Source organism: Mauremys mutica, chromosome 2 (assembly GCF_020497125.1).
Source record: "Mauremys mutica isolate MM-2020 ecotype Southern chromosome 2, ASM2049712v1, whole genome shotgun sequence".
Lineage (NCBI taxonomy): Eukaryota > Metazoa > Chordata > Testudines > Geoemydidae > Mauremys > Mauremys mutica.
This window is the reverse complement of record NC_059073.1, coordinates 106,424,997-106,449,480: the sequence shown is the minus strand read 5'-3', so window position 1 is coordinate 106,449,480 and position 24,484 is coordinate 106,424,997. Positions and strand designations below refer to the sequence as shown.

Here is a 24,484-nt window from a genome sequence, read left to right as displayed (position 1 = left end):
GAAATCCTGCCTCCGCCCTTCCTATCTGGATATGTTATGGCCAAAATTCTGTGGAACAACCATGGTTCTGCTTACAGGGAGATGAAAAAAAGAGGTTGTGCACAAGAACTTGGTGGCCCATTTCCTTACATTTTGCTTAGAGGCTGTGTATTATAACCCAAGGCAAAATTGCAGGATTTGATCCACTGATTATGACCTTCTTGTAGACCTGCAGCATGTTTCTCAAGGTAGTCCAAATACTGGAACTACAAATATGGTGCTCCAGGACTATAAAACTCAAGTGTTTGTATATTCTTTCAGCACCATCTCACTTCACCTAATACTTTTTTTTGTGCTATGGTAAGTTTAAAAAAAAACAACCCACACCACACTAAAAGGCCTTTTCAACCTCAAAGTCTGTCTTTGTCACCCCAGCAAAGCCCCAGGGCAAGCTCTTCGGTCTGCAGTTGAAATCAGCTAATTTTGTCCAAGAGATATAGGCCCACGCTTTCCCACTACATGGCTTATTTGCTGATATTTACAATGTTAAGACTGGGCAGCCTTTCCCAGATGCAGAGGACAAGGAGGGCCTAGGGAGTGATTCTTTGTGATAAACCACCTCTTAGCACAGGGGTAGCTCAGGGAAAACAGCTTCCCCTATGGAGGCAATACAATTAGAGTCCCTCAGAAAACTCTGAGACAGGAAAGAACAGGAGTTACCCTATCAAGTAGCTCACTGAGGACAACTGATGCTCGTGCTGCCATAAAGCCTTGCAAAGAAAGCAAGCAAAAAGCGTCTATTACTGTACCAAAGGTCTGACTGAAAAAACACAGTTGTCAAGCAGATGTAGATGAAACAATCAACTATGCTGCATACAATTCTCCCAAAAGAGACTCCAGTCTTTGACTGTCTATCAACAACTAGATTGCAATGAATGTGGCTATTATGCATTTTAACTGCTAGCTTTGGGCCTGGTCTACTCCCTGTGAAACCAAAGGGAATGTTGACTTAAGCAGGAATAGGAGCAGATCTTTTGCTTTTTAGTAATCTAATAACATTACAGCTTGCTAACTGGTAGCAAAGTTCACTTTTCTTGAAGTCAATTAGACTATTTACAGGTGTAAACTTCCTCATATGCCTAGGTGTTGGCAGGATTGGGCTCTATGTTTGTTAAATCTAAATCCTGCTAGATATAGCAGGGATCTATGTGTTACTTCTTTTATTTCCAAGTCAATGGAGAAAAGGGTTCTTTCTAAAACAACTTCTCCAGATACTTTTTGTCAAGACGGGTCAGGGCACGAGAGTACTGGGACTTTAAGTGGCTCACATGATAACTTCTGACCAGCTGACATTGCACAGCTCAATGGTGACACTCTTCAGAAATCTTTTAAACAAATATCATTTTCCAAAAATGAGCGCTAGCATCCGAACAAAGCTTTCTCAGGAAAGTCTTTGCTTCTGCAAGCCACAAATTTTCTTTGGCACCAGGCCAGGCTTATAAGCAGACGTAATATTACTGAAGCTGAAGCGCAGCAAGTCCTTCTCCCCAGCTCACCTAAGAAAACGTTAAAAACCCCTTCCTGTTTGAAACACCAATGCCAATATCCATTACTATGGAAGTAAGAGAATGAATAAGATGTAGAAGTGAGACGTGATTTTTTTCCCATTTAATTGCACAGGGAGTACCAGGGCTGCAGAGTGAAATTGGTATTTAGTTTGAAGAGACGCAGTATGACACAGCCTCAGCGTGCACTTAGTGGCCTGGAATGTTTAATGCAAAGGCACACACAATGCAAGTAGTGTTTCCTGAACACTAAAAATACCATAGGATATCCCTACTGCAAGTTACTGCCCACTGAGACCTTCCTCTTTTTGGATGCCTGCTCACCCTTGCCCCTGCAAAATACCCTCATTCAGCAGCCCTGAATGTGCATGGGAGTTGAGGGCACTCAACCAATCTCAGAAGAGATCTCAACACCTTGAAGAATTGGCCTCTTAAAGACCTTGTGTTAATGTTCAAAGAATAAAAACAAAGTTCACCATTAGACTTCACAACACACAGCATCTAAAAGGTTAGCACCAATAGGTTGCATGCACTGGACTGGGCGGAATCAGGAAATGACACCTGTTTTTGTCGTTTACAGTTTTGGAAGCTCTCTTTTTGTGAGTCTCCAGGGAGGTTCTATTCACAAAGACTGCTATGAAGAGTGAAAAGGCAATCTTGCTATCCTGACCAGGCATGGTTTAGTTTAATGGTCTACCACTCAAACTCAGACATTTATGTCCACTAAAGGTCTGACCCTTTATGTTATTTCTCCTACCCATCAGATATCACCTACATCCTATATGTTAACGACACAGCATGTTTTACCACAGTAGCATGTACATTTTCAACTATCATTAGAAACGAGACGGGTCTTGACTCAAGCATGGGGCCAGGTTTAGTAAAACTTTCCATGAGGAAAGCTTTTTGTTTTTTTTCCCCAGAGCTGCTAGACCAGGCCAACAGGGAGGGAGGGAAAGCTCATATCCAGACTGAAGTGTAGACAGTATTACTGGACTTTGTAGACTACCTGCATGTTGTTCTAATGACATCTGGACTACTGGAAATCAGAGAGTGAACGCTGAAGTTTTCAAAGGCATAATTGTGGCAGCACCAGACTAAACTTAATGCCTTGAGAGCCAATCACTTTAATCACAAAGCTGAAATGTATGAAAAAGGATACATTTCAGCAAAAGAATAATTCTGTCTGCTACAGTTCCTGTTCAAATAAACTATATCACCAAATCACGTGCACTTCAGAAATATACAGGGATATAAAAAATGAACATATGGTTTAGAGGCAACCGAATTTCATATATACTGTATCAGAGATATATGGACTTGTCAGACATCTAACAGTGCGACAACATAAGCAATTCATGGGAATGACATTAGCAATAGCTCACATTACATCCACGAGTTAAACTTTTACTGCAAAAGTTATTTTTAAAAGAGCCATGTTTAAAATTAAATGGCTGGGGAGGCTGCAGCTTTCACTAACACTTTACCAGTGGTTTTGCCACTTTTACTTATTATTGGGAGTTTAATGCTCCCAATTTACTTTTTCAGATTAAAAAAAAAGAAGTTGAAAAGAGTGCATTCATGGTCAAAGAACGATGAAACTCAGCAGATAATTATGGGGGCAAAAGCCTACTTGTTTTAAAAAGAAGCTGATGATGTGTTATCAGTAACTGCTGTCAGCCACATACTGAAAAATTCAGACACCTCTTTGTTTATGATGTATATATTCTCGTCACTATGCAGGGAGTTAAACATACACATCCAATAGCATCAAGATCAGAAGCCAACTCATTATTTAAAAAACAACAACAACAAAAAACGGGGGAGGGGAAGAATTAACTTTCAAAGCAGCACATGAGAGTTCTTAAGTCCATAGCACCTGGAATGAGACCCAAAGAAAAAGTGCTAGGAAACAAATTTAAAAACCGGTGAGGCCAGAATGTTACCCCAAAAGTCTGAGGTACACTCATAGGCTTTGGGCAAGTTTCAAACTTGAACTTTGTAGCTCAAGCACAACCTTTATTCAAAACATAAATATTGTTTTTGTATTAAAACATATTTGTTATTGTCTCAGTACTAATTAAAATGAAAACCGGGAGCAAGAATATATAATAACTGTCAAAATGTGTTGAGAAGACAGATGACAATGAAATCCCTTTCCTGTTGGTACCAATGTGTTTCCCCCTTGCTTGCAGAGATATCATTACCAATGAATGCTAAGCCATTTCTTTGATGTTTTTAACGGCAGGAAATAATTTCACAATTGAGTGTCATTCTGCTGCAGCTTAAAAAATGTATCAGCCAGCGGGGGTGCCAATCATAACCCTAATGACGTTTCTTGGCATTAAAACACCTAATTGAATTCTCTCTCTCCTCGCAATATGAAGATTTGGGCTCAATTCTTTGTTCTACCCAAGCTACACTAGGCACAGGAATGGGAAGTGGGGGCAGGGAAGATGACTTTAAGCCACTTTGGCTGCCCCTATTTTGATTTTAACCAAAGGCCTGTCCAGTCCACAGACTAAGTTCTACTGAGCTGCTTATGGCCACAAAGGGTTATTTCTAACATCTGAGTAAAGCAATCAAAAATTTGGAAACTTCTCTGAGCCATCTTGGTCAGCAAAGCTGAACCGAAAATACCATCAGAATGGACTTTCTTGCGGTATTTTGGCACAAGTCGTGACTCGGACCAGGAAGGAAAAGCATACAAAAGTGTAAAATAAACATTAACCGAGCATTCACATCTCAGTACATGAAATAATGTTTGGTTCCAGGGATGGGCAAAAGTTCAGGTCAGTTCTTAATTTCCCCAAAGCAGCTGACTCTTTGGCTAGTTAGTGATAATTCTGCCCTGTTTTGCAAATGGCTGTATAGCTCATTTGTACTCCAGTGGCCTGGCAAGCCAAGTCCTGGGCCCAGTTCTCCTTCATGTGGCAGTTATCTTGAGCCCTGTGAACAATCTTCTGCCTGGCTTTGTATCGAAGACTCATTGCTGATAAATCACTTAACAGAAGAGATTTTGTGTTTAGCTGTCGGTCTGTCTTGTAGGGTTTTCTATAGCTCCTATCACCCTAGTATCTGAGCTGTTCCCAGGTTAGATTCTCGTGCGATTCATGAAATCTTCTCCTTTCCCCAGTATGGGAGTCTCTGCTTGGGACATATGTCTTTCCTTTTAATAAGGCACCTTTCATATCAAAGATATTCATTGACTTTATTGGGCTTCGGATCAGACCCCGAGTTCAATACTGCTAAGGGAGAAGCCATTAGGCAATCAGCAATATCTCCCACACACAGTGTCTTGGACATTACCACTTGCATTACTGAATAAGGACTGTTGGTCAGGGCATGGAGGGCATTTATTCTATGGAATTTCATGGATGACCAACAGAGACAGGGATAAAAGCTCATTTTAACTCTTTCATCTGAAGGACGACACCTTGAACAGTACCTCAGCCCTTACTACGGCAGTGTCAGCATTGGGAGTCAGTCAAAGTCTTGTTTGGGATTAAATCTCAGCATCATGTGACACAAGAGTGCTAACTGAGCCAGACACACATCAATATTAGTAATATATTCACATCTAGCTCATATGATTTTCCAAGGAGTTTCAAGGGTTTTATAAATGTTTTTGAGACAGATATTCATGTACTGAAACAGGCTACCAATCGAATCAGTAGCCCACGTGGCTACTGTTGGTTTTTGTTTAAAATGAAATTGCCAAGACCAACACTTACTTGCCAAAATAGAAGCCTCCTTGGGTTTTTTCTTTATACCATGTTAGCTGAGTATCATTACACCAACACTGAAACATCATATACAGTGCATATATTTATATGCACACACTGACTGCTTTTTTAGAAGGACCTCTGTGATGTAGATGGCCTAAGTCTGGAATTATTCCAGACCAAATGAATTAATATTGCTTTGATCCCATGGGCTGAACCTGAAAAACTTCTGTTTATTCCAGGTCCAAGATTACTTAAAATGTATTAGAATTAGGGACATATAAATCAAACCAGAAAAAGAAAAGGCAAGTTTGTGAGACTCTGAATCAAATGTCACTTTGTGTAACCAGGGTTGGATTTTTAATTTGTCCTGTGGTCACATTAGCGTGCTGTCTATCTATTTTAGGATTTTACACTGCCACCCATCACCGTGGTATCTGAGCGCCTTCCATATAAAATCAATAGCAATAAAAGTTGCTATTGGGCTTCATGGAATCACTGGCATGTCTCCTTTTACAGAGTAGGGCCTTTGGTTTTGATTTCTTAGATTTTACTAAATTACTTTTAGGGAGAGGAGGAGTCGGGTGGTGTGTTTTGGGTAGGAGGGAAGGAATGCTGTGCATTAAAATTAACTTATTTTTACAGATTTTGTACTGTTTATTCACACGAAGACGTACAAACAAAGTTTAATTAGCTATAACAGTTTGAAGGAGACATGAGTGAATCAATGTTTAAATTATAAATAGAAGGTGATTTTAATCTATTAAAAATAAAGATGAAATTGTCTCCTTATTCCTTGTCTGACTGGAGTTCTGCTTTTCCACCTTCAAAATATGATTACAAAATACATACAGTCTACATAATTCTCCAACAACAACAACAACAAAAACCACTTGAAGATGCATAAAATACTAATGGGAAATAATGATGATGGTTTGTTTTTAACTGCAGCCAAACAAAAGCAAACAAAAGGGTCTTTTTCCTAGTTAATCAGACCCACTTTGTGATATCTTTACCCCCAGTGGTGAGTACCTACAATTAGTACCTACAATTGGCTCCAATTACTTCAGTGAAACAATTAATGAAATAATGCACTATTCACTGTGAGCAAAGGTATCACAATCTGGCCCTCGGGTGAGTAATATATAACTGGAAACCAAGAGATGTCGCAGTAACCAAGCTGCCCTTCTGAACTGTGCCTGTACGTCAAAATTCCATCCTTCTATAATCTGTCTTTGGGTATGAGAAGGTGGCTCTTTACTGAAACAACCTCTTAAAAATTATTCACTACACTTGCAAGCAATGAGACAGTTAGGGAAGATGGGGCAACCCTAAAAGGACAGACTTCTACTACTACTTTAACTTCTGATTAACCGTAGTAGGGACTGATAGTGTGCGAAGTGGCACTGATGAAACGTGAATTTGTGCTGTTTTTTTAATGTAAAGTGTAATCCCTATGTAAACAAAAACATTATTATTGGCACTAGCACATAGAACATAATAAAAATAATAAGAAGCAGTAAAATTGCCACTGGCAGGAAGGGAAGTAAACAGTGTAAATCAGTTGGAAAGAAGGAGATGAGTAGGGAAAGGAGACATAACATTATAGTTGTGAGAAAAGTTCTGTCAGTTTCTCAGGTACATTTCTGGGAGTCAGATGTTGATGCGATGGGAGAATTTCCTCTGTCCCATATATATATATATATATATATATAATTATGCTACCACCACTTTTAGAGAGTGATCCTTAATTTGTGGAAGTAGGGTAACAATGGAGTCATGTATTGTCTTTTACTATTAAGAAAAGCAGGGATTGTTTCTCTATCTCTTGTTCTGTGGCTGGTCACAGAATGGCTTGAAATAGCATGATACATACTGAAGTATGGATTCTATCATCTGGCTACAGTGATCGGGGAATGCAAAATAACTACTGTGCCAAAGTCATTTGTGTTATGTCAGAGAAAATAAGCTTCGGGTGGGGAAATGAAATTCTCTTTTCCAGAACACAGAGCATCAACAGAGTAGACCTGTGACATCTACTGCAAGCTAGGAGCTGTAACAGGTTCTGAGACTGCTGTGCACCTCTTCACTGAGGGGGTTCTGGCTAGTAGATCTGTGCATCCCTACATCCAACATTCCTGAGCCCCAACCATGCCCCTCCAATGGGGCGCAGCAGAGAACCCTTCTGAATGCTGAGGGGGTGTTTCTCCCAGTGGGACTGCACCAATTGCCCAGCCTATCAGCATGACTCAGAATGAGAGAGTTCTGATATTCCTATACTTCTCTCTTCCAAAGTAATCCTTTCAATTTTTTTATTAGTTGTAAAATAAATCAACTGTATTAAACAAAAAAGGAAGAGAGGGGATGATGGTATAATTTGTGGAGGGGTAATGTGGTGCTTTTCTGGAGGCATAGTTGCATGACAGCTACTGATATGGATTGAATCTCCAAGATTATTATATGTAGATCCCAGATGTTAATCTTGTGATCAGTCCCACCCTGGCTAATCTTTGTTTTCTATCAATCTTTCATTTGATTGGGGTTTTTTACTTTTTGTTTATTTCATTTTGGGGGATGCATCAGCTTTAATCTTGTTTCTCATGGCAGTATGCATGTGGAAAAAATGGACAACGTTTATATGAAGACTAGCCTGTCCTCAGCATAGAAAGAAATGCAGTGAAGTTGTGTAACAGCCATGTAAAACTTTAATGAACTGTACTCCTAATTAGGAAAATTCCTTCGATTTGTCTGTCATGTAACTGATTAGGATCTCTATTAAGGAAAGATGTTTTCTCAGAACTGAAAAGCAAAATGTTGTTATTCAAGCCCAAAATACTAATGTTTTTATCCTAATTCAACAAGTATCATGCAGTTTGAAATCAAATAACAGTCCCCAAAATTATATTAAAAAAGTAAAATTAAGTGTCTTTTGTTATAGTTTCTCGCTGAAAGACAATCACATTCAGAAGCTTCTTGGTACCAATCAGTTTCAATACAGAAATTTCAAAGACATTCCTTTTCCAAACAGCATAGTATGTTATATAAAAATATCTTGCTATTGAAAGGGAGCTCACATATTGCATTAAAGTGAAGGTTCAGAATACTACTGGGATACTTAGCGGTAAGTGTTAAATCACAGTTCAGGGAGGTCATATAATCAAATTCCAGATTACCCTCTTAATTATGTTCTGTTAATAAATCTTTGGAAACCAAAGTCTGACAAGTTCATCACAACATTTTAACATTTAGTGGTGCGTGTGGGTATATATCTATAAAATCTTAAAAACTAAAAAAACACTGGCTACAAATCTACAGTAGGAACTAAAGAAAAAAGCCCTAGCTGCAGATGCTACCCGACTGTAAAGCCATCAGCTGAAGGACATGCCTCAGTTTTAAATTTGAGTTTTCTCAGCTGAAATAGAGCAGTTTATCCTTTAGTTCCAATTAGCAGATTTGTGTATCTGAAATTTCATTGCATTACGAACAGGACAATGTTAAATATGTTTTCACTGCCATTCCACAGGTCACTGGCATAGGCAGAAACCAAGACCATATGGTTAAGATTATTGCAATGTAGCTATTGGTCATGCAGCTAGCTCTACAGTGACTAACAGCATTTAATGCTTAAAATACACTTTCGTTATTGCAAACAAAATTAAAGAACTCTTTCTCAGACAGAGAACATCAGCACAAAATTCTGCACCATTCCACAAAGCTGTTAATTTGCACTTTCTTCCATCAGAATTGTGAAGGGGGTTAAAAGAACTCACTGATATAGCAATATGGTTGAATGCAAACCTCTACAGCTGTGGAAGACTTACCATCATCCAGGTACAACTGGTCCAATTCCTCAGGTTCTCGCTTGATCATTACAGGAATAGGGGCCAAATTATGATTACTGTCCTCATGCAACTCTGGCAATGACAGTGGTTGGTTTGTTGGAGACTCATTTCTTTGAACCTTCGGCAGTTGGTGCTGCTGTTGACCCATTATGGATGAGTGAGTTGGACTGCAGGACTGCAAATAGGTTGGCTCTTGGGTAACGGATGGAACTGGAGAAGAGGGACTGTTGGGATAGAGTGTTTGTTGGTAACCAAGGGAACAGCTACTGCTCAGATGTTGACTCACCTGCGGCTGCAGCATGATGAGAGATGATTGCTCTGGAGAACTTGGGTGCACAACTATAGACCTTGGCACTTCCTGTATGGTGGGGACACCTCCAGCGGGCTGCTGAAGTCCTAGGTGACTGTGGCCCGGGTTGGTGATGCACTTGTAAGCAGAAGATGAAAGATCATGCAGCTTGGGGCTTGAGTTGGGGGAAGATGACATCACAGTGTTTCTCTGCTGACAGGAAGTGAAGCCAGCCACAAGGCACGAACCAGGATCAGGAGGCATCATGATCTGCTGGCTGTAGTATGGTTTAGAGAGAGGGTTTAATCCTTGGGTCATTGGTCCACAGGTTTGAGCAGGCTCATAGTCATCACTGGGTTCTGTTTTTATAATTGGAACTGTTAAGAGAAAAAAAGTTTTAAATAAACATGAGTTGCATATTGGTATGATCAAGTTGGCTTGTGGCTAGGATACCCTTTGCAAAACAAACAACGTCTTGAATAAGACTCTGTGTGTCTTTTGCTTAGTTCTCCCACCCTATAAAAAAAATGAATGAGTCATCAGCACAAGAAAGTCACAGCTGGTTTTAATATTGAAAAGGACTATTTTCTTTGGACTCCCCTTCAGCACTAATGTGCTATAAAAATCTATTTGCAAATAGCTGTGCTGCAGTAGAAGCCTTGGACCCAAGGGCTCCATGGATTTGTAGTAATCAAAGCAAAAATTTTAACTTGGATGTACTACTGCATTTCTACTGCTACTGATGGCCCATTTGATAAATGTCTGCACATTTGGTAAATTCAAAAATAATAAGGTAGAGATGGGGCTTTCAGAGTTCAACAGAAATAAAATTGCAAAGATAAATGACAATATTGTTATGGACAAGGAGTTTTTGATTATAAGGCTTTTTTTTTTTGGAAGACCAGGAATCTCATTTATTTTTTCTTTTACATAACTGTGTTTAATCTCTGCTTCTTACTACCCAGCCAATGGGTGTAATATATTCAACAAGTTGGAGCCAGCTCCCAGAGATCACAAGTTGGATCCAAACTACCAATGCCAACTCCTGGAGAATGTTAGTCCAGACTCTGCATACCAAGAAGAAATCTGCTCCTATTGTGGACAAACTGTTTCCTCCATCCCCTGCCCCAAAGGTGTGCTGTAGAGGCTGTACCTGTCAGTCATGGAGAGAATGCCCCTCTCTGAAGCATGAAGGGTGACTGGTATGGAATTTGCTACTTCAGCAGACCTTTGACCATGAAAAAAAATCTTGAGCCTCTCTCCAATAAAGGCAATTCAGAGGGGAGAGAGGACTTTACCTTTCCTGGATATCCAGCAGCACATGCAGTTCACAGGGAAAAGACCCCCACTTCCAAGGTCAGGTGAACTATAAATTAGAAGGCCCAGGTAGGCCTCTATGACCCAGATTTTTAAAGGTACTTAAGCATTCAGCACTGCAACACATAACTGATTTAGGAGCCTAAATGGCATTTGCAGAAGGGAGTTAGGCACTTAGACCCTAAATCCTATCGACTATCAATGGGATTTTGGCTCCTAAATGTCTTAATCCCTTTTGAAAATGAGATTTGAGCTCCTAAATCAGTTAGGCATTGCAATGCTGAGCACAGTAATGCCTAACACCTTTAATCATCTGGGCCTCAATGACTTCAAGGAGTTTGAATAAACATATTTTTTCTAGCCAGACCCAAACTTAAATAAAGAGAGCAGTGATTTTGGATTCATGTGAGGGTTTCTCTTGCCTAAATAAAAACCTGCAGAGACTTTCATAGCTCTTAGGCACTGCTGGCAATTTATGGCACTAGCACAGGATATCTGTTAGGGTATAAAAATAACTATTCTGCTAGTGTAGAGTAGATACCAATGAAATATCTCTGGGTACCGTGACCTAACAATTCAGTTACAAGTGTATGCATGTGTTTGAGGATTTTGAACCCTTAAAAGAGCTTTTAGTCTATTTAAAATGCATGCGTATATTAGCTATAGTTAAATTCGTTTAATGCTCTCAGTTTTTACTTCTGGTGAATGAACTTTGCTACCCTTGTTTTACAACCTCCTAGTCCCTTGTTAACTTTGCTCCTTTTATATTGTTTTACACACAGATGCTTGCAACACTTGCTTCAAGATTTCTTGGGCTACTAATAAAAACATGCTTAAGTACATAACAGATGCACAAGTGCCATTCAAGATGCATGTATTATGGATAATGGACCGTTGTCAGATTCCTCCTCCTCATATTTTCACCTGCTCACATGCTGCATGCTAGTTAGCATGGTTCGGAATGTACTGGTTGCAGGGAAGGAGATTCCAGGTTCAAGGACAGCTTTATAAAACCCATATTATACCCTTTATGAAAACACAGGACCAAAGAAACACACCTCGATAAACAGAGAAGCACAGAGACTGTAAGAAAATACCTTTCACAAGATCCTCATGTGTTTTACATTAGGTTCACTGTACGAGCACAAACTCTGGCACAGCTGGAAATATGAGGATCGTTGAATACTGAATTTTCCCAATATATCACAGTTATAGAAACACCTGTGCTAAGTAATTCCAAATAAATCCATTGACAATTCAGTGCTCAATAACCCTTGCAGTATCTCATTCATTTAAAACTATGAGTCTATGGGTATGTCTACACTGCAATTAGACACCTGCAGCTGGCCCATGCCAGATGACCCAGGCTCGTGAGGCTCAGGCTGAGAGGCTACTTAACTGCGGTGTAGACATTCTGGCTCGGACTGCAGCCCAACCTCTGGGACCTTCCCACCTTGCAGTGTAGATACACCCTATGAATCTGATGGTGGCATTTTTGAAGTGGTGGCACATGGGGCTGGTGGGGGAAGCATTGAGAAACACTGATTCTATGACAGTGCCGGGCAACCTGCCGCAGACGGGCCACATGCGGCCCATCAGGGTAATCTGATTGCGGGCCATGAGACATTTTGCTGATGTTGACCGTCTGCAAGCATGGCCCCCCGCAACTCTTAGTGGCTGTGGTTCGCCGTTCCCGGCCAATGGGAACTGTGGGAAGTGGAGGGCCACAGGGACATGCTGGCTGCCGCTTCCGCACCTCCCATTGGCAGGGAACGGCAAACCGCGGACACTGGGAGCTGTGGGGGGCCGTGCCTGCGGACAGTCAATGTCAACAAAATGTCTCACGGCCTGCAATCAGATTACCCTGATGGGCCGCATGCGGATTGCCCACCACTGCTCTATTACCTCAGGCTGTTCTTTTTCACAGCTTTGCAGTGCACACCTTTGGGGAAAGTTATGTATTGATAAGTCCGGCCTCGGTCCTCAGCTGCACCAAACTTCTCGCTGCTACAGCTGAGGAGGGTGGCTTTCCACTCTTCTGATCCTGGGCCAGCCTGGGGCTGAAAAGGCCCCCAGAATAATTTAGAGCAGCCTATAGCTGTGACAATTGAAGGGTTGGCCCCCAATATGCCTTCTATGCAGAAGTGTGTGTGGGAGGCTGACTATCCCAGCTCTGCACAACTTGAGGATACCCTTGCATCAGGGGAATCCTTGGCTGCCCTTTTCTGGCGTTCCAGCTGCTTTGCTCTGTCTCAGTAGCAGAACAGAGGGAAAGGATTCAGCAGGCCTGATTCACCACTGGTTTACTCCAGCTTTACACTGGTGTAACTCCATTGATTGCGCTGTCAGACAACTGATGTAAGGCAGTTCTGAATCAGCCGACACTGACATGCTAACTGTGTGTTCAGTGGAGTCACACTGGTAAACAACTGGAGTAATACAGAGATGGATCAGGCCCCACAATGAGGAGTAGGTGTAATCTACAGTATGTGGTGTGGCAGAAGAGTGAGTTTATAGCCAGAAAAGTAACCAATGCGATGATGTAAGAAGGTGAAAAGACAAAGTCTGAGTCCTGCTTATGATCTTACATCCCGTTTGTTGCTTTTCTTGCCACAACACCACCTCCTCCTCCTCCTCCATCAGCATGCAAGCTACAGCAATTTACACAGATTTACTGATATCAATTACACCAACTTTTGTGCACCTCTTAATTTATGAGGTCTCCAGGTAAATAGTGGCTACTTGGACATGTACTTGGAGGTTTCTGAACTAGTTCAGCTAAATCTTGTCTATTAAATCCCACAAAGTGTTTTTCCAGTGTCATAAAGAAGTCCCCAGTGTTAAATACTGTTTATCTGCTAATCTCATTATTAATATAGGTATTGTACTGGGCGAGGGAAAAAAAAGCATTAATGCTGAAATTGTTAAAGAATGTGGGCCCTATTCCCGACTGCCTTGCACCTTTTACAGTGTGTAAAATGGGAGTAAGAAGTTCTACCAAATCACGACAGTAGCATTTACTCCACCTATACGGAAGTATAAATGTCTTCACCAGATTCAAGTGTAGAGAATTAGGCCTTGTGGGATCTTTGTTTTCAAGGAATTACCCAGAAGAGCTAGAATCACATTTGTAAAGATGAGTGTGTCTGCAGAAAGGAGCAGATGAAAACCATTACAGTTAGTTTTCTTATCAGACTTAGTCTCTTTACAGGAATGGATGGCTATATTACTTGACTTGTAGTGTATTTGTGACATTTCAGCCAGTATCTGCGTCTCTCCAGCATATGTAATTCTGTCAAGTGGAATAGCAAAAGCTGGTAACATGCACCAGCTGATACTTTTCAAACGGAGTTTGGAAGAAACCGGGGCTCTGATTCTCCACTACCTGGCCAGTCTGTTAGTGATTTGCACCTGTGCAAAGCTGGTATAAAAGGCTACTGGTCAGAAAGCTGGTGTTTTGCATTCATTTTGCAAATGACTACACAGGGAACGATCAGGTCCTGTATATTTTATGCACATCATCAAAACATTAATTAAGGGCATTTTTTCTTCTCTTGGGTCTGTCTCTAGTTTTATCACCATTCACTACTCGATGCCCTGTTTGTGGCATCAGTTTATTATCCTGGAAACCAAGGCATTTCTTTAAACAACAAACAAGTTACAAGTATTTGCTTTATCACATTATAAGGCTAAGAAGGGCCTCACATACCAGCTAATGGCTATCCCCATCCCTATAGTCCTTTCATGACTTTTATTTGGGTCAAGCACACAGCATAGCTCCACAGATGTCTTTGGGTATGTCTACACTGCAGCTGGGAGATGCGATTCCCAGCATGGCATTAGTTCACTTTGAGCTGGCATGCTAAAAATAGCAGCGTGGATGTTGTAGCCCTGGTGGAAACCCAGGCTAGCCACCCGAGTTCCAGCCTGCCGACCCCCTGGGTTGGAGCTTAGGCAGCTCGCCCAAGCCACCGCCTGTGCCGCTACGTTCACACTGCCATTTTTTTGCAGCACACTAGCTCAAGTGGACTAGTGCAAGTCTGTCTACCCATGCTGGGAATCACACCTCCCAGCTGCAGCGTAGAGTCTAGACATACCCAATGGAGCCACACCAGTTTACACCAACAGCCTGGCCCCTTAAATATCAGCTTGCATTATCAAGACATCTTCTTCTAGCTTAGGGACCAATCCAGTGGGTTCCTTTGCCATGGCTGTGGCAGATCATCAGCCAACAGGAGAGTAATGGTAAAGCATAATGTATCTGACACCATTTACCTTTATGTCTTATGTTCATGCTAACTTCAAACCTTTAGAAATCTGAGGCCAGATACCAGGTATTAAGTCTCAATGCACCCTTCAGAAGGCATAATTTGCCATGAAGCTAATTGCTGGGCCTCTGTCATTCAGTTTTTGGACACCTATGACTCTTAGATTGTTTTGCTTCATGTGACATAAGATTCCCCATATTATGTGTGGGGAAAAGCCATGAGATGCCAAGAATATGATTAATAGCTTTGGAGTTAATATTTAACAGAAAACAGTATTAACTCAATCTACTTTACACTATCAGGTCAAATATTTCAAATTGGCTGTCAGCTCAAACGTCTTCTTTAAATGACACCAAGCTGAACAAGACACTACGATTCTAGCTACAAAACAGTGTTAAAATGACAAACAAAAAGCCCTGCAGCTGTTCAGAATCTATCAACACTATTAGCATGAACGGGACTATTTTTTAATTTAATACAGCAGTCTCAAATGTCAATAAGCATGCCGTTTTAGGGCTGCTTTGTGGTGGTGAGATAACACTCTGCACTGCAGACTCTCAGCTTATTACAATGAAAAATTAAAAACTGCCTTTGCTCCACTCTGAGACGTACCAATAACAAATAACCACAATGAGATCACAGTTTATAAAAGAGCAAACAACAAACATGATGCCTGATCCTGCAAAGGCTTGTGCATGGGAGTAATTTTACTCACTTGAGTAATCCCAAAGCTTTGCAAAAATCAGGTTTGTACTGTGCAAAGGAATAATAAATATATTTGATTTATCATTGTTAATTATTTTAAAATACTTGCTTTTATATAATGCATTAGATTGGTTTACTGATGATCTTGGACAGTCCATAATTTGAAATATTAAAATATGAAAATGTTCAAAGTTCTAAATTAATCTGATAAGCAGTTTAACTGTGCTAATTGTTTTTAAATGGCTTGATGATATCACTTTAGGCTGCTGGACTTGTGTCATTATGTCATCTCATTTAATGTGAAGCTCTGAGAACCATGTGTTGGCAGCAGCACTGGCTATACTAAATCAAAGCTACCTCCAATTCTTGCTCAGAAAGACTAGCAGTTATGACATCATATCAAGTCACTAGGCTTAAAACAATGGCCCTCTGTGTGGGTTTGAATGTGGGAGAAATATTTCAGTGAGTGTTGCAAGTCTGGGTTTAACTGAAAGGTTTTTCTTAGAAGGTAAAAAGTTAATATATCAAGCCTTGAAGAAAAATAATAAATCATGCACATATACGAGCGGGTTCCTAAAAGCTTTTAAAATGTACATATATGTACATACATATATAGACAATTCTAACAAGTCTGTTTGCTTTTACACTTTAGCAATCCAGACGGGTTTTTTAAAAACCCTTTTATTTTTTTGTCATTATTAACACAAATGAATAGAGAAAATATAATCATTTCAATGATACAGATGTTTATTCTTATTAACTGTAACCTAATCAAGTCACATTTCCACACATGTATTAACAATCCAGACATTTATTGTCCTATATTTATTTTGCCCTTGGTTTGATAGAGCATATCAAACAAAATATCCACCGTTCAAGGTGCAGAATAGGATATATTCATCTGGAACCTATCTACAAATTTTGGATACTGTATTAAAAATAGCTAAATAATTTTTTCATCACTTACACACACAAAATTCTTGAACTTTGTGAATAAATGTCTCACCACTAGTGACAATTTAGGCTGGGATTTTTAAAGGAGTATAAAAGAGTTTAGGATGACATTCTGCTGCAGGTCAAATTGGCAAAGATATTAGGGTTGGACTGGTTTTTTTGTTATTTTTTTGCCTTTTTCTGCAGCATCGGGCATGGGATGTTTGCTGATTTGAACGAGAGTAAATGGTGGCTTCTATGTAACTTGAGGTCAAGAATTGATGACTTCAGTAACTCAGCCAGAGGTTATGGACATATTACAGTAGTGGGTAGGCGAGGGTCTGTGGCCTGCAATGTGCAAGAGGTCAGACTAGCTAATCATGATGGTACCTTCTGGCCTTAAAGTCTGTGATTGAGATGGGCAACTAAACGCTATATGTGCCTTTGAAAAGCTCTCTCATCAAGTAGTCTAGATCCAAACAGAACAACCCTGTTACAGAGAACCAGACATCCCTCCAGAAGATACCACATGTGTCATCTCATCTGCTACTGATCTAGAAGTTTCTTAATTCTCACTAATTTAGAAATGGATATCAATTTGGACCCACTTTTACTTACCTTTTAAGCATATTTTTGTTACTTCAATACACCCCACGTTTTGATTTTTAAGCAAAAGTCAGTGCTGGTGACAATTGACAAATTGTCCACCCTAAAGATTGAAGTCTCCTGCTTTACTATATAACAGCTGCAGAGAGAATGCAAACTTCCTCACAATACTCTGTCAGGGTGTCTCAGGCCTCTCATGGAGGGACTAACAGTTCTAGCGATTAAGACGATAGCTCAGTCTACAGGCCTATTCAGTTCTTGGACTCTCTGCTGAGATTCTCAACAAAGGTGTGTCTTGAGATGGTGCTTTTTGTGTGTGATGTGGACATTTTCCACTAGGAACTGTATTAATCAATTCATTCCTAATGGTCACCAAACAACTACCAGATTGTAACATCTTGGGGCAGAACTGAACCAATGCCACAGAAATGAAAGGCACCCGAGCAATCTAGAACCTTTAAGTTGTTTGCAAAGCAGCACCAATACATAGTAAACCAACCTGTGCTCTTCTAATAATTGTAGGGATTATGTAAACTGTGGCTTCTTTTTTGCCTCTGCTTAGATGACAACTGGCATAGTTTTGTTAACAAGGGAGAACCCAAAGACATCCCATTAAAAATTCTTCTCTCAGCCAACAGCTATTCACTAAGGAAAGAGGAATGAAAATGCAGAAGCATTCTAGGAACTGAGGAAAGGGAGGGGGAAAAGGAAGAAATCTTTGAAAAAACACATAAGCCATTTAATCTATTTTAATTTTTTCATTTTGAAAAAGATACGTTTTCTGAAGGACTAAGGCTAGGTTTTAAAAACCAACAAAACAAAAAACAGATTGAGTCACCCTGGGGGCACAGCACTCATGTGGCAATGTGGCCCATGTACTACATGCATTTTCTCCTACTGCATTTGTCCTCCCCTATTTGTAAACACCAGGGCCTAGATGGCTATGGTGGTGGTAGTGGTGGGATGGGAATGACAATGCTTTATTATTTATTGGGCCTACAAAGTATGTCTTGAGTAACTTCAGTCATTAACCCAGAGTCCCTGGGATGGCTGAGCTGAGCTTGGTGAAAGACTAGAGGAGGGAGAAGGAAGGGGGAGGGAATATGAAATAAACCTAGTTTTAAACCATGTTTATTCACCCCTGACTGGGCCAGACTCTGGCATAAATAACTCTCAGGTATTCAGAGATCACCAGAGCACCCAAACAAGGCCCTCCCCTCCCCTGCTGTACCCTCTATGTCAGAGGTACGATGGGGTAGGAGCTATTGGAGCACCTCTATGATGGAGGGATAGAGGAAGGTTGTGTTTTTGCCAGCTTTATGGCTGCTTTACACCACAAGAACAATTTTAAGCAGACTAAACACAGACTAGGATCTGGCCCGCTGGGTCTTCTATGGAGTGATAGGATTCAACTGTCTGAAACACTACACAGCCCCGGTGCCCAATTCTCATCTCAGGTATTATTGTGATGGCCACTAATAGAGGAACCTGAAGAGATCTGTCTTGCTTCCACCAGTGTGAATCAGGAATTGTTCATTTATGGGATTCATTTGATTGCTGCCCTCATTTAGGGAAAGAAATCAGATACCTTTAAAGCTGATTGGTTGCTTTCCTTATTTATGAGTAGGAGTGCTAGAAACATAGGGCTGGAAGGGACCTCAAAAGGTCATCAAAGTCAGCCCCCTGTGCAGAGGCAGAACCAAGTAAACCTAAGCCATCCCTGACACATGTCTGTCCAACTTGTTCTTAAAAACTTCCAGAGATTCCACAACCTCCCTTGGAAGCCTATTCCAGTGCTTAACTATCCTTATAATCAGAAGGTTTTTCCTCATATCTAACCTAAATCTCCCTTCCTGCAGATTAAGCCCATTACTTCTTGTGCTACCTTAGTGGACATGGAGAATAATTGATCACAGACCTCTTTAGAACAACCCTTAACATATTTGAAGACTGTTATCGGGTCCCCCCCACTCAATCTTTCTCAAAACTAAACATGCTGAGGCTTTTTTTTTTTTAAACCTTTTATCATTTTTGTTGCTTTCCTTTGGACTTTCTCCAATTTCTCCACATCTTTCTTAAAGTGTAACACCTAGAACCGGACACAATACTCTAACTAAGGCCTCACTGGTACCGAGTAGAGTGGGACAAGTACCTCTCATGTCATACAGATGACATTCCTGTTAATACACCCCAGAGTGATATTAGCCTTTTTCACAGCTGCATCACATTGTTGATTCAGATTCAGTCTGTGATCCATGATAACCCTCAGATCTTTTTCAGCAATACTATGACCTAGCTAGTTATTCCCCATTTTGTAGTTGTGTACTTGATTTTTCCTCCTTAAAGTGCTGTACTTTGCACTTGTCTTTACTGAATTTCATCTTGTTAATTTTAAAGCAATTCTCCAATTAGTCAGCATGATTGTCCTGTACATTTCTACATGTGTGGTTTTAAGGGCTCTGATGTGTGTGTATGTATCAGCATAGTATCCAAATAGACTGAAATCCTGTACCTAGATCATGTCTATAATCTCATTTTGCGTATATTCTCAGACAGCACCATTATCTGATTAGAAAGTACTTTCAGGTAATTCAATTACTAAATGCTTTTCAACTGCTGTTAAACTATTAGGTTGTTCAACGCATATTTAAATGAAGACGATACTACATATTGTAGAGACATGTGCACTCTTTTAAACTGGAGGGATAGCCCAGGGACATCTGATTTGTGTGCTTGTTAATAATGAAGAGAGAGTATGTATTACATTTCTTTGAATACGGGGGGAAAAGAGATTTCTAAGAGACATGATTAATGTCTTATGATAGAAAATAAATCATGCAACTTTGACAAGAGTAAATCAAGTCAAAATATGATTTTAAAAAACATGTGAAACAAGCTAGAACTTTCTTTCTATTTTTTTAAAACAAAACTTTACAGTTGTCAGATCTTTATGGTCTCCAAATACTTTGCCTTTGCCTGTATGACCCAGTTGCAATCCAAAATAATGTGGCTTGAGCACTTGGGATGTTGTTTGAAAGTTCTGAGTTGGAACTAGATGTCTCGTTGGAATAGATTAATTTTAGGTCTGAAATGGGACTTGTTTCATCAAGATTTCTTGCGATCATCTCTTATAGCAAATGTTCCTTTTTGCTGCTTGAAGGAAAGATGATTTAGCCTACCTAGAAAAGAAAAGCAACACCAATGTCTTTCTTTTAAATATATTTAAATATTTTTGGATGTTTTCTACATTTTCAAATATATTGATTTCAATTACAACAGAATACAAAGTGTACAGTGCTCACTTTATATTATTTTTTATTACAAATATTTGCACTGTATAAAGATAAACAAAATAAATAGTATTTTAATTCACCCGATACAAGTACTGTAGTGCAATCTCTTTATTGTGAAAGTGCAGCTTATAAATGTAGAATTTTTTTTACATTACTGCACTCAAAAATAAAACACTGGTCCACTCAGTCCTACTTCTTGTTTAGCGAATTGAGTTTGCATGGCACTGTTGTAGCCGGCATTGCAAGGTATTTACATGCCAGATATGCTAAACATTTGTACGCCCATTCATGCTTCAATCACCATTCCAGGGGATATGCTTCCATGCTGATGACAAGTTCTGGTTGATAATGATCCAAAGCAGCACAAACTGATGCACGTTCATTTTCATCATCTGAATCAGATGCCACCAGCAGAAGATTGATTTTCTTTTTTGATTGTCCAGGTTCTGTAGTTTCTGCATTGGAGTGTTGCTCTTTTAAGATTTCTGAAAGCATGCACCACACCTCATCCCTATCAGATTTTGGAAGGCATTTCAGATTCTTAAATCTTGGGTCAACCGCTGTAGCTATCTTTAGAAATCTCTCATTAGTACCTTCTTTGCATTTTGTCAAATCTGCAATTAAAGTGTTCTTAAATCGAACAACATATGCTGGGTCATCATCTGAGACTGCGATAACACGAAATATATGGCAGATTGTGGGTAAAACCACAGAGCAGGAGACATACAATTCTCCCCCAAGGAGTTCAGTAAAAAATTAATGAATGCGTTATTTTTTTAACAAGTGTCATCACCTGGAATGGTGGCTGAAGCATGAAGGGGCATACGAATATTTAGCACAGTGGTGGACAACCTGCGGCCCGCATGCGGCCCATCAGGGTAATCTGATTGCGGTCCGTGAAACATTTTGCTGACATTGAGTGTCCGCAGGCACTGTCCCCCACAGCTCCCAGTGGCCGCAGTTCGCCATTCCCAGCCAATGGGAGCTGCGGGAAGCGGCAGCCAGATGCCAGCTCCCATTGGCTGGGAACGGCGAACCATGGCCATTAGGAGCTTGGGGGGGGCCATGCCTGCGGACAGTCAATGTCAGCAAAATGTCTCGCAGCCTGCAATCAGATTACCCTGATGGGCCGCATGCAGCTCGCGGGCCACAGGTTTCCCACCACTGGTTTAACATATCTGGCATGTAAATACCTTGCAAACCGGCAACAAAAGTGCCATACAAATGCCTGGCCTGTTCTTACTTTCAGGTGACATTGTAAATAAGAAGCGGGCAGCATTATCTCTGTAAATGTAAACAAATTTGTTTGTTTTAGCAATTGGCTGAACAAGAAATAGGACTGAATGGACTTGTAGGCTCTAAAGTTTTACACTGTTTTGTTTTTGAGCGCAGTTATGTAACAAAAAAATTCTACATTTGTAAATTGCACGTTTACAATAAAGAGATTGCACTACAGTACTTGTATGAGGTGAATTGAAAAATACTATTTCTTTTGTTTATCTTTTTTACAGTGCAAATATTTCTAATAAAAATAAAGTGAGCACTGTACACTTTGTATTCTGTGCTGTAATTGAAATATATTTGAAAATGTAGAAAAACATCCAAAAATATTTGTAATAAACTTAAATTGGTATTTTATTATTGCTTAACAGTGCAATTAAAACTGTGATTAATCAAGATTAATTTTTAAAATCAAGTTAATTTGTTTTGAGTTAATCACTTGAGTTAACTGCAATTAATTGACAGCCCTAATAAATACACAGATGTGGGATTCAGGCACCCTCGTTCTGCAATATGGTAAAATATTACATCAAGAGATTTAACATTACTCTTGCATCCCTCTCTCTGTCTGCTTTCCCTCCAGGGAGTTGTGAATATTAAAATGTAAATTGTGGGCAGAGTGCCCAAAGAGGCATTAATGTGGGAGTAGCCATAATTTATGCATCCTATAGTATATAGGCAGAATTGTACAGCCAGTGTGGGATGTAATCTTCAAGTGGGTTGTTGGTTTAAAGGAATATTTATTGATGGAAGTTGTGTATTGAGATTAGAATCACAATCAAACATGCATATTTTTCATCATGTAAACACAGGAATTACTGTTAACTAGTTCACAAGATTCACTTTCTATGCTATAAATATTTATATGCCCTGGGATTTCTGTAAGCCCCTCTCTTATTTAGGTTTTCTCTTCCTTTCTCTCTCTCCAGAGTCTGGTGGCTCTAGGCAGACTAACACACAGAGTGTGCCGTAAATTGCTCTAATGAAGGTTTCTTTGGCCAATCAATGGCTACATTCTAATATACCACCAGTACTTTTACTCCTACTCTATCATCATCAGCACCAAGCAGGCTAATCTGGCTTTACCCCAGCATGTCATTTTTCATCACTCTTTACAGCATGTTTTGATCTTGGCTATTCTGAGCCATTTTAGCTCTTACTCAGCCTTCTCCTTCAGAGACTTAGACAGTCCTTCTCCACAGCCTACAAAATACATTTTCTCCTGTATAGTTTATCTGATGCAATCACCAGAACCGCATTCCCTTCAGCATCAACTACAGAGCTAGATTAATTATGCTGATGAGCCACTCCAGGAGAACAAAACCAAATGGTTATATTATCTAGCCCTTACAATTTGAAACCTCATCTCCTTTATGGAAGTTTTACTCTTTGGCTTTTAAACCAGTTGGAAGAGCCAAATGGTCCAACCCTGATTACACTCACATCTTGAGTATTCACATTGGCATCACCTGTGTAAGGGTGGCAAATGATAGCCCTTAAAATGCTAACGTTTAGGGGAGAGCTCAGGAAGCTTCAGTGATAAGGACCACAGGCCAGATTCTGCCATCCTGACTCAGGCTGAACAGTACCTTGAAGTCAGTCGGACTATTTGCTAAGTGAGATACTGCTCAGTGAGAGTTCAGGTGCCAGAATATATAGCCCTGAATTCTCAGAATTACCTTTTACAAGTGACCAGTGGCACCAAGATGGACTTTACAGGTCAATTGTAACTCTGGAGTCCAGTGCAGGAAGTGACCACCCTTAACCTCAACAGAGAGGTCTCATTATGATATGTTCCTCTGCGATCTTTGCGGGAGGCCATTCAGATCAAGATGGAGCGCTGCATACTGAGACCAGTGGGGTCCATAGCCCAAATCTCTTTATTAAAAGCCAGGATGAGCGCAATCTGCAAATGAGGTGTGGCTATTTGACTCCTGGCCAGTGGCTAATGGGATTCTCATTTGAGTGAAGGATGGAAGCCCTTGCACTAGAGCTAAATATACATTGGAGGGGCAGATGGTGGGGAGGAATCCAACAGCATAATATTGGAGAAAAAAGGCTCAAAAGTGAGATTCCACTTCTCCTGCTGTTCTAGAACACACTCAGCTGCTGGAATGTAACAAGAGTTGATGGCCCAGTTATGATGAATTTATCCACTGTTTAAGTGGAAACAGGAGTCTGACAAAGCCTTGCCTGCTTTTTGTTGTACTGTTAAATGTCAAAAGTAACATTCAGCCACATAGCAGCCAAAATGAAATAAATTGTAACAGCACATTGTGTAGAAATGAGCAACCATGATTCATATTTTCATCTTAAAAAAAAAAAAGTAAAGAAAAATTCCGTCCAAGTCATTCCACCTTCCTTGTTATTCTGCCCTGATTAGTGCAGACTTTACTACACACCCTTCAAGAAACTTGCTGCCTATAAAAAGAAGATGGGGGAGAATGCTTGTCAATGCTGACAATGTCATTTTTAATATATTTGAGAGTTTGGGCCTAATTCACAGTTACACTAAGCCCCTCTTTGCCCAGCTTTGGTAGCAGAAAGTTGATTTACAGTGGATATAAATACAATTTACACCCACCTTCAGGCACATCTGCACTGTTGGTTCTTTGGTTTTCTGAGTTAGCCCTGAACTAACTAAAAGTGACTTTCTATGGGGCTGAATTGTGTGGTAGCAT

General features: G+C 40.2%; 1 protein-coding gene across 4 annotated transcripts in view; it reads right to left on the bottom strand.

Annotated features, from left to right (window-relative positions):
* Positions 1-24,484, bottom strand: part of NFATC1 (nuclear factor of activated T cells 1) — a 154,546-nt gene that overhangs the window by 37,973 nt on the left and 92,089 nt on the right. For 3 of the 4 annotated variants that reach the window (XM_045007804.1, XM_045007805.1, XM_045007807.1), the window contains one exon: positions 9,091-9,777. In XM_045007804.1, coding sequence (XP_044863739.1) covers positions 9,091-9,777 — 687 coding nt within the window. The remainder of the gene's footprint in view (positions 1-9,090; positions 9,778-24,484) is intronic. The other variant, XM_045007806.1, reaches the window with a different exon arrangement.